General features: G+C 52.3%; 1 protein-coding gene across 1 annotated transcript; it reads right to left on the bottom strand.

The window, feature by feature from the left end:
- Nucleotides 1-5,379: 5,379 nt before the first annotated feature.
- On the bottom strand, nucleotides 5,380-6,128 carry PRLH (prolactin releasing hormone). Its single transcript, XM_049888860.1, has 2 exons — nucleotides 6,029-6,128; nucleotides 5,380-5,567 (listed from the first exon to the last, which is right to left on the bottom strand). Exons 1-2 carry the CDS (start codon nucleotides 6,126-6,128, stop codon nucleotides 5,380-5,382), a joined length of 288 nt encoding a protein of 95 aa, XP_049744817.1.
- Nucleotides 6,129-14,550: the final 8,422 nt, after the last annotated feature.

Genomic DNA, 14,550 nt, shown 5'->3' with positions numbered 1-14,550 from the left:
CAGCCAATGTACCTCACGCACAACTACCACCCTCTCGTCAGTGGAGGCTGGCATGTTCCTGTGATGCTGGACAGGTATCAGTGGGGCTCCCAGACTAAGACAGACTAGGAAGAAAGGCCTGGCGAATTGCTTCAGAGAATCAGCCAACGAACACCCTGTGGATCACAGCGGTCTGATCCGAAGCCCATCATGGGGATGGTATCGAACCGAGCAGTGCTCCATTCCACCGTCCGTGGGGTCGCCAGTAGTCGCAGTCTAACTTGACGGCAGCTGACAACAACAACTCTAGGAAAAGCTTCTCATGGGTCTCCACTAGACAGCTGTTCCTTCTGGTCGTGATCTTCAAGAAAAGCTAAAGGATAACTAAAGGAAGTGAGAGCTTAGGAGAGAGCTCATTTCTTTGATTCTTGGGATTTTCATCCTCAAACAATTTCATAGGTAAAAACTGACTTCTTATCATGGTGCCTTTTGCAGTTTTGATGGCTAGTAAGGTTGGACAGTGTTGTCATACGATTATTCCCTAGGAAGAGAAGGGAGGCTCCAGGTGCCTGTGTGACCTCCCTCTCTGGACCCCCGCCAGGCCCTACAGTGCTGGGAACCCCCATCACCAAAGGCAGGGCCACCTGGAGGCAGAGGGACGCTGGGGCTGCCCCTGGCCACCAGATGGCGCTCCAGCATCACTGAAGCGAGTATGCTGTGTGCGGTCTGGAGGGTCCTGGGATCCCCCCACCTAGGGAGGACAGTATTTACTAAAGAGCAAAATGAGAGGCTTTCAAGGAGTTTCTGAGGAGCCCATTGAGAAAACAGGAAGTGAGGAGATAGTGATGTTTGAAGGACACCCCATGTCTGGCTGCCTGTCCCCTCCTCACATCTCCTACCTCCTGGTCAGGTTAGCTATCACTTGTGCTACAATTTATTATTAAAGGTATGTTCATATTAAAACTATATTAAATATATAAAAATGTAAATATAAAATGATATAAAAATTAGACTAATTTCCACCGGGAACCTGCCATGGCCCCTCCAAGATGGAATGGGGGGTGGCTGTGGTCCCGGACCCTTGTGCTCCCATCTCCTGGGCTGTGGTGGCCCCTTCCCTCTGCCCCACAACCCACCGCCATGCCTGTGGACATTGAAATCACCCGGGAGCATCAGACAGTACCACTGCTGCCCCTTCCCTAGAGGCCCTGGTTAAGTCCCTCTGCAGGACGACCTGGGTGTTGAGATTTTACAACCTCCCCCGGTAAATCTAGGCTAAGGCAAAGTGGAGGGCCTGGTGGTGGCAAGGGCGCAGTCTGCCTTTATTTTGAACTTCCAGCCCCTGGAATCAAATTGATGGCAATGGGTTTGTTTTTCTGATACAAGGTCAGATCCCTGGGTGGCACAAACGTTTTGTGCTTGACTATTAGCCTAAAGGTTGGTGGTTCAAGCCACCCAGCAGCACTGAGGAAGAAAGACCTGGCGATCTGCTTCCGTAAAGATTACAGTCAAGGGGCAGTTCTACTGTGTAAGACACGGGGTCACCTCGGTGGCCAAGGGCTTGGGTTTGGTTTGGTGTAAGGCGGGGGCCACAGCAGATGCTGTTCAAACACGTGTTGACCAAGGGAATGAAGGCTGTTTTCTCAGAGCCCTAGAGAAAAGGCAGGCGTTCCTAAAACAGCCCTAAAACAGCAGCCGCCACAACTGACGAACGTTAGTGGAGTGCTCGCTGGCGGCCAGCTTCACCCATGCCATCTCATGGGCCCACACCAAAAACAAAAAAAACAAAAAACCCCAACCTGATGCCATGGAGTCGACTCTGACTCGTAGGGACCCTCTAGGACAGAGTAGAACTGCCCCGTAGTGTTTCCAAGGAGCAGCTGGTGGATTCGAACTGCAGACCTTTTGGTTAGCAGCTGAATTCTTAACCACTGCACCACTTATGGGTGATGGGGTACTTATTCTCACCCTGAAATGTGGGGTGGTAGTGGCGGGGAGCTGGCGTGAAGTCCCCATCCCTGTCAGCGTGCAAGGGTGAGCCAGCATGGTGGAAGTTGGTGGCACAGATTCTCCAAGGATAAAGGGGTGCTGGACCCCACAGGATCCTAGGCGAGACCTGTCTATGCGTTCGTTGTCCTGGTCTGCTCATGAGCTAGTGTGTGCGTGGAGGGGATGGAGGGGCGGAGGCAGGGAGAGGGTTATAAGTGACACCCCCAGGGGCGCTTCTGCTGACCTGGCCTGGGATGCAAGCTTTTCCATTCCTTGTCTTGTTTCCATTGAATGTGTTCCCCTTCGACTCCCTGGATGAATGTGCTTCCCCAGCCAGCCTGACCAGGCTCCAGCTCTGCGCTGCTCCTGCGGGGACCGGGTCCTTTTCTCTGAAGATTTACTCCCTTATTGGGGTCCTGTTGGCCACACGTGGGACAACTTGAGCATCAGAAATTACTTATAAGTTGTTGAACAAACAACCCCCCCCCCCAAAAAAAAAGAAAGAGAAAAAGGAAAAATTCTTCTTCAGAAGAATTCAGTAGATAAGTGTGGAAGCTAAGTAGAAGACCCCCTTGGTGTCACCCTACCGGCCAGGGTGTTCAGGGGGTATTTCCATTTATGGCTGTGAGCCTGTGGAGCAGAGGATACCACCAAGGGCCAAGGCGCCTGCCGCAGGTATATGGTAGGTACACGGGGACTGGAATACCACTGTCAGCTGTGACACTGTTGGGGGGACACGGTGCACTCCTGGTCATGCTGGAAAACCTCACCACCTCCCTTTCAGATCACAAGAGATACGGGAACAGAGGACAAGATGCTCCCCATGTGGGTCATTCTATGAGACAGCTGCTCTAGGCCCTTGAAACCGTCAACGTTGTGACAAGATGGGATGACCAGGGGGCTGCTAAGAGAAACCGCAGACTGTAGCCTGAGGCTTTAGGTTGGAGCCTGGTTCCAAAATAAAAAAGAAAAGAAGAAGCTGTAGGGTTTCTTGCCTCAGGGATTTCTAAGCGTAGACTAGAAGCGTGATTCTGTTACAGATTCTTGTTCCTTTCTTAGGTGTGATCACGGCGTTGTGGTCGTGTAGGCGATGGCCCTTGGTCTCGGAGAAGAATGTCATGACGCCTACAGCTTACTTTCAAATGGTGGAGGGAGGGAGCGAGATGGAGAGGGCGGGGGAGAGGGAGGAGGGAAGGAAAGAGGGACCCACCCAAAGAGGGAGAGGGATGTAAAATAAATATAGCAGAAAATATTGATATAAATATAGCAGAGATAGACATTCATAATTGGTGAATCCAAGTGGAAGGTACTCAGATGCTCATTATTAGAATTTTCCACTTTCCTGTGTGTTTGGAAACTTTTATGAGGAATTGTAGACACAGATGCCCTTGACCAACATGACGTGGAGTTCTGTTTCCCAGGAACACATCCCAGACAACAGTGAAGATGACTAATTATGACAGTAGATGAAAACAAAGAAGTTGTAGAAGATGTAAAGCCTCCCGCCCTCACCCCCCCAGGAGAGTGGTGAGCAGCAGCAGCTTGGACGTCCTCTGGTCCCAGGGCTCTCACTCGGAGACTGTGTGGGCTGCCTGGTCACAGCGGCCAGTGGCCAAGCCTAGTCCCCTTCTCTGTAGCCTCCTCTGTGTGGTGGTTCCCACCCATGACCCCAGAGTCCTTGAGGGGAGGAGGTCTTTGCCTCATGATGGGCTGTGAACCTCCAAGGGCATGACCCTTACCTGCAGTCATCTCTTCTGTCCCCATGAGCTTGCTCTGACCTGGGGAGGCATGTGAACAAGGGGCTGTCCCTGGAGGAGGCTAGCTTGGTTGCCCCCCCCAACTCCATTGTTTGTCTAGTGGCAGCTGGGGAGTGGGGCATGAACAGCTGGGGCTTGGGGTCTATGGGCTGCGCTGGGATCTGGCCACTGGCCCCTCCTGGGCATGTGAGTCTGTGGTCTGGGTGGACCCCTGAGATTGACTTCTGCATGCAGGGGCTGGATGGTGCCCAGCTTTGGGTTGAGTGTCCCTGGCATTGCCTGTCCCCCATGCTGGGTTGGGAGTGGAGCTTGGGGAAGGGGGTTCATGCTCAGGAGTAGCCCTCCCTGAGCTGGGCCACTGTACAGGTGCTGGGCCTGTAAGTGTAACTGTCCTGGGTCCACTGTGGAACTTGAGGCACAAGGAAGTCAAGGAGCAGCTCACGTCGAAGAGTAAGAGCTGGATGTGGTGTCTGGGACAGGGCAGAACTTGGAGATGTGACCACTGTGGGATGTGGAGACACGGGCAGGTAATGTTGTGACCACTGTGGGATGTGGGGACACAGGCAGGTGATGTTGTGACCACTGTGGAATGCGGGGACACAGGGCAAGTGATGTCACCACTGTGGGATGCGGAGAGATGGGCAGGTGATGTGACCATTGTGGGATGTGGGGACACAGGGCAGGTGATGTGACCATTGGGGGATGTGGGGACACAGGCAGGTGATGATGTGGAGAACACTGTGGGAGGCCCCTTTACCTTTGACTGGACAACCCCCTCCAGCTGCCTCTTCTCCTTGGATACCAACAGGGAAGTAAAAAGGCCTGGGCTGAGGGAGATACAACAGCATTGTGGCAGGGACGAGGGGTTGAGCAGGCTGAGGGCCTCCTCTGGGACGTGTCCACCCCGTGGGGTGCATGCACCCCTGGAATCCCACATTGGGCATTGGGCACCCCACATGGCAGCCTGGGTGGCAGGGCGGGTGGGAGGCGGGAGACCGAGGGCTGTTGGAGCCCCTGACTCCTGCCAGGGCCCTTAAGCAGGTCCCGGGGTCGCTCGCTCCACAGAGCCTGCTGGATCTAGCTTTCTTTCTGGGCCACATTTCTTGTGGAGTAGTGGTGATGCAAATGGTTAGTATATTCAGCTGCTAACCAATAGGTTGGAAGTTCGAGTCCACCCAGAGGCAGCTCGGAAGAAAGACCTGGCAATCTACTTCCCAAAAAGCAGCTATTGAAAACCCCATGGAGCACAGTTCTCTCTGACACACATGGGATCGCTGGGAGTCAAAATCTAGTCTACGGCAACTGTTTAGCAGTCCCGGGTGGTACGAACACTTGACGAGCTCAGCTGCCAGCCTAACGTTAGACACTTGAGTCCACTCCGAGGCACCTCGGGAGAAAGTCCTGGTAATCTTCTTCCGGAAGGCCACAGCCACTGAAAACCCTCTGGGGCACTGTTCTACTCCGCACAGGTGGGGCCGCTCGGGGTCGTGGTTGACTCCATGGCAGCTGTTTTTTTTAACATTCTACACAGAAAACACTTCCCGGTTTACCACCACGTGGTGCAGACCGCCTCACACAGTCCCCAGGTTTTTATTTGGGTTGAAGGGAAGCAGCCAGGGGAGGAGAAGGGAGGGTGGTGGGGAGGAGCCAGCAGCTACTTTCTTGATGAGCTGGACCGTCCCCTGTCCCACGAGGACTCTGCACCGCCGATCAGCGCAAAGCAGGCCGGCTGCTGCCAGGGGCCAGGCCTGGGGCCACCTTCCAGGGCTGCCCGCCTCCTGCCGAAGCGTCCCACAGGCCTGAAGCCCCTGCCTGTGTACCAGGCGGGGTTGATGTCAGGGGCTGCGGAGGGAAGACGAGAGAGGTGTGGGTGGGTGTCCCTGGGCACGCACACCTCAGCTGGCATCCTGGGCTCCCACCTAACGGTGCCCGGTAGCCCTAGCAATGCGAGATACCTCCCCCCATGAGAAGACTTTGGGAAATGGGAATTCAGACTTACTCATGGTCAACTTCCCTACTAGCCTGACCACCCGGTCTGGGCAGAGCTGGCTGGCCCCCAGGTCTCGTGGTCGGTAAGATGTGAAACCCTCGACTCAGGGCTGGGTAGGGCCAGGGGCTCTGGGGCAAGGACTGGTGTGAGGAGCCTGGTACATCCCGAGGCTGATCCCAAGGAGCCAGGACCCAGCCAGGACAGGCCTGGTGCACAGGAACCTGCTACATCCCCAGGCCGGCCCCCAGAGCCAGTACTCAGCCAGGACAGGGCTGGCTGGGGTGGGGGCTGCAGGGAGGTGGGTGGCACTCACCGCGGGCCTCGGTAGAGTGCGGGCGGGCTCGGTTGGTGGACCCCTGCAGGGCCAGGCCCAACAGTAGCAGGCACAGGAGCCAGGCCGACGGTGCCTTCATCGCCCTGGGTCCTTGGATGAGGCCACACTCCGGTGGGACCCCAAACAGGGAGGGTGCAGCCTGGAGACAGAGGACAGAAAGGCAGTCCAATGTTAACACATGTGCACACAAAGTTGGGGGGTCCTGAATGAGATGAGTGGTGGGCTGTGTGTGCGCACACCAGTGCACATGATATAGATGCGTGTGCGTGTACATAGGACTGTGTGCATGTGTGTAAGTTAAGAGTCTATATGTGGGTATACAGGAAAGAGCATGTTGTGTGCATATGTGTATGTATATATTCGTGTGTGCATATGCACATGTGTACACATAAGAAGTGCACTGTGTGAGTGCATGTGTGCATGTACATATGTGCTTGTGTAGATGTGAGACAGTCTGTGCGTGAGTGCACGTGTACGTGTGTACATCCAGGTGTGTGGGAGTGAGTGTATGTAGGTAAGACATATGCTCATGGACTGTGTATGAGAGTGTATGTGTGCACATGTGCGTATGTGTGTGTGTATGTGTATACACGCATCTGCGTATGTATATAAGACAGCGTGTGCATGTATGTGAGTGTATGTGTCCATTTGTACGTGCATGCGTGTGCAAGTGTGTATGTGTATGTAGATTAGAGCATGTGCTGATGTGCTGGGTGTGAGTGTATGTGTGCATATATTTACATATACATGTGTGCACACTTATGTGTGTATGTGTGTACATACATGTGTGTATGTATATAAGAGAACATGTGTATGTGTGTGAGTATACGTGTGCATGTGTATGTATGTACTTGTGTATGTGCATGTTTGTAAGTGTGTATGTATATAAGACAGCATGTGCACATGTGTGAGAGTGTACGTGTGTATGTGTACATGTGTGTATACAAGGGAGCATGTGCACATGTGTCAGAGTGTGTGTGCCCCCATATGCGTACATGTGTGTACATGTATGTGTGTGCATGCAAGTGAGTGTGTGTATATAAGGAGCGTGTGCATGTGTGAGAGTGTATCTGTGCATGTGTGTATATGTGTACATGTGTGCATGCATGTGTGAGCGAGTATGTACATAACAGAGCATGTACACGTGTGTGTGAGTGTATGTGTGCAAATGTATTTATGCACATATGTGTGTGTGTACATGCATGTGTGTATGTATAGAAAAACACGTGCATGTGTGTGAGTGTGTGCGAGTGTATGTGTATACAGGTAAGGGCATATGCTGATGTACTGTGTGTGAGTGTATGTATGCATGTGTACATGTGTGTATGTTCATGCATGCATGTGAATGTGTATGTAGGTAAGAGAGCATGTGCACATCTGTGAGAGTGTACGTGTGCCTGTACATGCTTGTGCATGTAAGTATGTAGGTAAGAGAGCTTTGCACACATGCGAGAGTGTATATGTGCATGTGTGTACATGCTTGTGAATGCAAGTATGTATGTAAGAGCTTGTGCACACATGTGACAGTGTATGTGTGCATGTGTGTACCTGCACGTGCATGCAGCCAACCCCTGTGGATCCCTCTGCCCCGCACTGGGGTGGGAGTGAGCCCCAAGCAGCAGTTAATGCGGTGCTCTAGGAAGCTGCTTTCCCTCCCTGGGTCCCATTCTCTCCCCTGTGAGATACAGAATGAATGACAGGACAGTGTGTGTCAGCCTCTGGGGTCGGAAAGACCTGGGAGTTGTGTGAAGGTACTGTCTGTGAAAGACTTGGTTTGTGTGTGCTAGGAAACCAGGAGGGGCGGGGGCCTCTCTGAACTCTGTGTTCTTGCCCCTCTCCCATGCCCCCTTTAGGTGCCTTGGCAGGGAGGCCGTCGGGAAGCATTGTGAGGGGGCTGCCCCTGGAGCCAGAGGAGCTGAGGGTAGCAGGGATGGCTTGCCCAACCCCACGCAGGGCTGGGGGCACCGAGGCTGGGCACAGGGCTGTGACCCCATGCAGGGCTCTTCCCTGCACCCAGCTGGGGCCCCCAGCCTATCCTCGCCCCACTTGGGGAAGTCCCCTGACAGCTTGCTTTGTGGGAAGAGCTGGTGTCCTCAGTCTGTACCGAGAGCTCGCTGCTCTCCACAGCTGGGCCAGCTCTGGGGGTCCCCACAGGAAACCCACAGCTGCGTGACCTGCTCTCATGGGCAGCAGGACCCCACGGATGGAGGGAGGAGCGGCTACTGGGATTCCTCACCAACACAAACAGGTACCAAAAATCCACCTGAAGCGCTGCCAGAGCAGAGGCGATGACCCGCCTAAACAGCGTCCACCTGCTTCAGATGCCCAGGCCCATGGGCACCCCCCAGCCCTCGGAGCTCCAGGAGCCAACAGAAAATGCTGTCACACCCAGCCCAGGGCCCCCGCTATCTCAGGAAAGGACCCCTCTGCAGACCTTTGAGTGTTTAGCCATCTTCCCAACCCCTCCCTCCAGAAGCGGGATTTAAACACCCTCACCCCTCTCCTCAGGAGCCCTGGTGGCACAACGGTTAAGCAGCTGCTAACTGAAGGGTTGGCGGTTGGAACCCACCAGCTACTCTATGGGAGAAAAGGCCTGGCAACCTGCTCTGTAAAAATTACAGCCTAGGAAACCCTATGGGGCAGTTCTACTCTGTCTCATGGGGTTGTCATGAGCTGGAATCACCACAAATTAGAGCTGAGGGCAATGAAGACTGTGAGACCTAGGGAGCCGGAAGCTTTTTCCTCGGGCATCGCCCTGGGAGTGCGGCCCTCGGAAGGGTGGTGTGTGTGAGAGTGTATATGAGTGTGAGTGTGTGAGTGTGTATGAGTGTGAGTGTGTGTGAGTGCGAGTGTGTGAGTGTGTGTGAATCTCTACCAACAACAACCCCTTTCCTGCTTGGAGACCTGCTGGGGTGTCACACACCTGGGTGGGGTGGGGGTGTCCCCAACCTGGGGGAAGCTGTGCAGCTGATGTGAAAGCAGTGTGATGAGAATAAGCCAAAATGGGGGCGGGGGGGGACCGTGTGCTTGTTCCCGGGGACCCACAGGTAGGTCTATCTCAGGGGACCCACGGGTAAGCCTGTCTCAGGGGACCCATGGATGAGCCCGTCTCAGGGGACCCATGAGCGAGCCCTTCTCAGGGGACCCATGTGGTGAGCCTGTCCCAGGGAACGCATGCAGTGAGTCTGTCTCAGAGGACCGACCCACAGGTGAACCTTTCTCAGGGGTCGCATGGGTGAATCTGTCTTGGAGGACCCTCCTGACGAGCCTGTCCCAGGAGACTATCAACAGCAATAAGCCTCGAGGACCTGCTTCCCTGACAGTTGGGTGTCCCTGTCCATGCAGGAGACGCCTTCACCTCGGATGGCCCTGGGGCCCAGACGAACCTTATGGTGGCTGCCCTGCCTTTCTGCGGGGTCCTGGTAAGACCTGACTGACACCCAGGAGGACAGAAGATTTTACACCATAGAGAGACTCCAGCAGCAAGCCCACCCCCCCAGGCTACTCACCGTGCGGCGCTTCCCAGGAGCCAGATGACAGGCGCCGTGTGGCTGCCAGAGAGCAGTGAGGCACAGGGGGCCGCTCGGCTCCCTTTATAGGCTCCCCCAGGAAGCAGGCTGCACCCAACCCCCTGATGTCACGTCTTCATATCCCCTCCTCTGCCCCGCCGTATCCGCCTCCCTCCCAGGTGGTATCAGGAGAGGGTGTCTTTGTCATCTCTCTTTTCTTCTTTTTTTCTTTTGAATACTCTCATCAGCGACATGACTCTTTCCTTCCTGGGTGATATAATTTCATTTAGGCCAAGTGGTTCTAAAACAGATTAACTTCCCCTCTTTACGCTCGCTTTGGGCAAATGACACAGTCAAGCGTCCATTAAGACTGTGAGCTGCTCTCGGAGGTAAAGGCGACCCTGGGTATCCTTTCTCTTCCTTCATTAAGTGGTTATTTTTAAGTGGAAAGGTGACACGGAAAAATCGCCAAAACCTAACACTCTATCTTACTTTTTCTCAATCCCCCTTAGTCCTTGTTCAGTTACCTATGTCGTTTCTCATAGTCGTGTTTGCTGCATGTGTTTTTCCGTCCTGACTCTATTACTTAGAATTACGCTCTAAATATTTCCTGGGCTGTTACCGAGTCTTCATAATTATTCGTTAAAATAAACAATTTTATTAATACTACAAAACAAACATATTTATTACTGCCAGGGAACACATTCATTTTTTATTATAAAAGCGGTTCACATGAGATACATTTTGAGAAAATAAAGAGCAGACAGAAAAATTGATAAAATCACTGATAATGTCAAAGAAGCGATTGTTTTTTCACTTTTGACTACTTCCTTCTAGAGGGTTTTCCACATAATTTCTGCGTAGGTTTGTCACTCTTATACAACGGTGAATCTCATTTTTTTTTTTTTACCTAACTCTATTCTGTATTTCTAAGCCTTTTGAAATAACTGCACAATATTTTACCATTTAACTTGTAACCAGGAACCTAAATCATTCATATTTTGGATATTTATGTTGTTGTTGTTAGCTGCCGTCAGGTTGGCCCCTGACTCGTGGCAACCCCATGCACGATGGAAAAAAATGTGCCATCCCCATGACTGGCCAGGGATTGGACTATTGTGCTCCATAGGGTTTTTATTGGCTGCCTTTTGGAAGTTGATTGCCAGGCCTTTCTTCCTAGTCTGTCTTAGTCTGGATCGCCACTGAAACGTGTTCAGCATTACAGCACGTGTACGCCTCCGCCAACAGACAGGTGGTGGCTGTGGGTGAGATGCGTTGGCCGGGAATTGAACCCAGGTCTCCCACATGGGGAAACCCTGGTGGCGTAGTGGTTAAGTGCTACAGCTGCTAACCAAAGGGTTGGCAGTTAGAATCCGCCAGGTGCTCCTTGGAAACTCCACAGGGCAGTTCTACTCTGTCCTGTAGGGTCGCTGTGAGTCGGAATCGACTCGGTGGCTCTGGGTTTGGTTTTTTGGTTTTCTCCCACACAGAGGGTGAGAATTTTACTGCTGAACCACCACTGTTCCCTTGAGTAATTACAGATCTATTAAAGGTCCTTTCAGTGCAGCTGAGGATGATATTAAAGAACACTTGCTGGAGGACAAGAGCTGCTTGCTCCCCTAGCGTCCTCGTGGGGTGTGGGGGCAAGGTGGGGCCAGCTCTGGGTTTACTCCGCTCCACGCATCTCCGTCAGACTTCCAGAAAAAGCTCCAGAGAAACGTCGTACACTTCAGCGTCACTGGGCAGAGAGAACGTCGTCTCCCTTACCCATGGCTGCCGGTTCCTGTTTGTGGACAGTGGGCTCCTGGGAGACCAAGAAGTCAGGGGCAGCTGGTAAAGGGGTGTTAGTGTAGGCAGCCCTGGGGGGTGGGAGCCACGGCTCTGGGGTCCCGCCTAGCGCTGAGCTTTTGAAACGTCCCACATCTGGCCCACCTGGGACAACGCCCACTGGAGCTTCTGGAGAGGCTCAGGCGCCAGGGCTTGTTCAAAGCTCGTGAGCAGGGCGATGGCTGAGAACCACTGTCGGGGAGGGTGGTCCTGCCTCAGAGATGGGTCCTCTGGGTTGTCACCGTGGGCGTGTGGCTGAGGACCAGGGTCGCTGGGGGCAATGGAAAGTGTGAGACCTGGGGAGCTAGAGCCTTCCCCTTTGGGCATCGACTTAGGAGTGTGGTGTATGTGTGAGTGTATATATATGTATATGTGCATGTGTGTAGGAGTATGTGTGTAGCTGTGCATTTGTGTAGGAGTGTGTTTGTGTGAGTGTATTCACAAGTCTGTGCCTTGTGTATGAGTGTGAGTATGTGTATGGGCATGTGCACAGATGTAGGAGTGTGTATACGTGTGTGTTTGTGTGCAAGAGTGTGTGTGTGTGCGCGTGGGTGCGTATGTGTTTATGTGCATGAGTGTATATCTGTATAAATGTGTTTGTGTTTGTGTGTGTGTGTGTATGTGGCTACTTGGAGATGCCATGGTGGGGCCACCTGCTGAAAAGTTGGAGGAGCAGCTTACGGTCAAGAGAGGACTGGGTGAGGTTTAGAGAGGGGTCAAGAAGCCTCAAGGTCATGGCCGGAGAGCCACCCTGGCCCCTGCTCTCCCTGAGGCTCGGTCCTTGGGCTTCCCTGGCTCCCCGGGAGAAAGCTCTGTGTCCTTCCTCCGTACTTGCTCTCCTTGCTTGAGCTGGTTTGAGTGGGTTTCTGCTCCTTACAATTACAGGACACATAAGTTGAAGAGGCCTCCAGGAGGAGCCTCAGCCCTCTTGTTCTTCTTCATGTTCTCAGGACAGTTAAGAGAAGCCCATTCTTTGGGCTGTGTTTGACGGTCTGGGATCTTTCAGCTTTCAGCCTCAACATGGCAAATTACCCACAGATAGCAACAGACACGATGGAGAAATTTCTTCCGGATTTGGCTCTTGGGCTATAACAGTGCTCTGCAACCGGGTTGAATAATGGTCCCCACCAGGAACCTCAGTATGTCACCTTATTTGGAACTGAGGCCTTTACAGATATAATTAGTTAGAACGAGGTCGTATTGGGTTAGGATGAGCCCTACATTCAATCACTTGTATCTTTATAAGAAGAAGACAGACACACAGATACGCAGGGAAGACAGCCATGTGAAAACAGAGGCAGAGATGGGAGTGAAGCATCTACAAGCCAAGGGCTGCGGGAAATGCCAGGAGCTGGGAGACAGAGTGGAACAGATTCTCCATCAGAGCCCGCAGAAGACACCAGCCTGCCCTCACCGTGATTTCTGTTGTATTACGCTACCTGGTTCATGGCACTTCGCTGTGGAGGCCACAGGAAACAAGCAGAAGCTCCACAAATGTTTCTGAATGAACCAATGAGTGTTTCTTCTTAGTACGTGTTCCTAGAAGAAGCCAGAGTCTCTGTGGCTTTGGTCCGTGTGTTTCTTAAACATGGGATTCATCCAGACTCCTAGAAAGACTATTGTACAAGCTGATGGGCAAGAGGGAGCCTTGGGCACTCTCTGAGTTGTAGTCTGTAGTAGGTAGGATGGAGTCTTTAGTTACCAGCAAAACTGTTTCTGATGAGAATGCCTTCTAAAATTCCAAATTCTTGAGAAATTTCTAAAGCCCTCATCTCTGTAAGTCAGAAGGGTGTCTTTGAGGTATGAGTCATCTGGAAAGCTCAGTTGCTGAGAACTGAGTGAAAACAAGTTTTAGTGACAGATAAACGGTAATAGGATCGTCTTCCTGACCCCAGAGGCTGTGGCTCCTGGAGCTTGGTATTGCATCTGGGATAGAAAAAAATGGTGTCCCCAACTCTTGCACATGGCTCCCATCCAACCAGCTTCCAAGCTTCAAATGCAGTAATGCGAAGAACATTAGACAATGCTCTTCTATAGGGACTGTTATGAAGCTTTCCAGTGATGTAGCAAAAGTCTCCCTTCTGCAGCTTGGTGATTTCCTCGGGGCTCTGAGTCCAGATTGCAGTATGAAAGCAACCATTTACAATAAAGAAACATAGGGGTGTGGCCAGATCTGCTGACCCCTGGCCTAGACCATCAGGGCAGGTGACCACAGGAAAACAAGAGCAGGAGGCATTGGAGAAAACAAATGGGGGCTGATCATCCCTTCCTACCTATGGAAACTGGTTAGATCCTGAGCTAGGGAGACTGACTCCTCTCAACGTTCCCAGGGATTTGAAAAGTGAAGGTGAAGAGCTTCTTGGTGGCCTCGTTTGTGGTGATGCTCCTTTACTCCCAGAGGTTCCCCAAGCACAGCCAGACAGAGCGGCCAAGACTTGCAGGGAACGCGTGTTCACAGGTCAAAACAATGATTTCAGAAGAAATACAACACACTAGACCACATACCACACCGGAGGCAAAAGCATAGAATTGATGCAACAAAGTAAGATTGTAAAATGACGTAATAATACACTCACAGAGATAAGAGAAGATACTAGCAACATTAAACATGACGTAGACACCGTAGAGAGTAACCAAGTGGCACTCAGTGTAACGACACCTTTCAAATAAAGAACTCAAGAGATGGATGAAACTGAAGGTGGGAGCAGTGGGGACAGTGAGGGTGGGATTCTGATCGAGGCAGAGTGGCCAGGCGTTCCTGGCGGATTGTGAAGGAGGGGTGAAAAAGAGGAGTTAAGGATACCCCAGACCTTACCCTGAGCCAATGGAAGGATGGAGTTGACATTAATAGGCAGTGCACACAACAGGCTCAGGGTAAGGTTTATGTTCAGTTGGATGGGTTCACGTTGAGATGTCCGTTGAAGGTCCAAGTGGAGACGCCAAGGAAGTGACTGAGCTATGGGTACAGAACTTGGGGTTATCTGGGCTGCAGCTTCTACCCTACAGATGGTAGTTAACTCAGATGGGAACGGAGAAGAGGTTCAACACCCAGAGGGCTGGGAGAGGAGAAGCCAGCCAGGGAAGAGCAAGGGGGACTCAGATCCTTGGCATTCTGGTCATGTACCCATAGGATTAGTACAGGCAATGAGGCCTACACATGCTGCC

Source organism: Elephas maximus, chromosome 6 (genome assembly GCF_024166365.1).
Source record: "Elephas maximus indicus isolate mEleMax1 chromosome 6, mEleMax1 primary haplotype, whole genome shotgun sequence".
Classification (NCBI taxonomy): Eukaryota; Metazoa; Chordata; class Mammalia; order Proboscidea; family Elephantidae; genus Elephas; species Elephas maximus.
The sequence above is the reverse complement of the archived record's forward strand: the minus strand, read 5'-3'. Positions and strand labels throughout refer to the sequence as shown.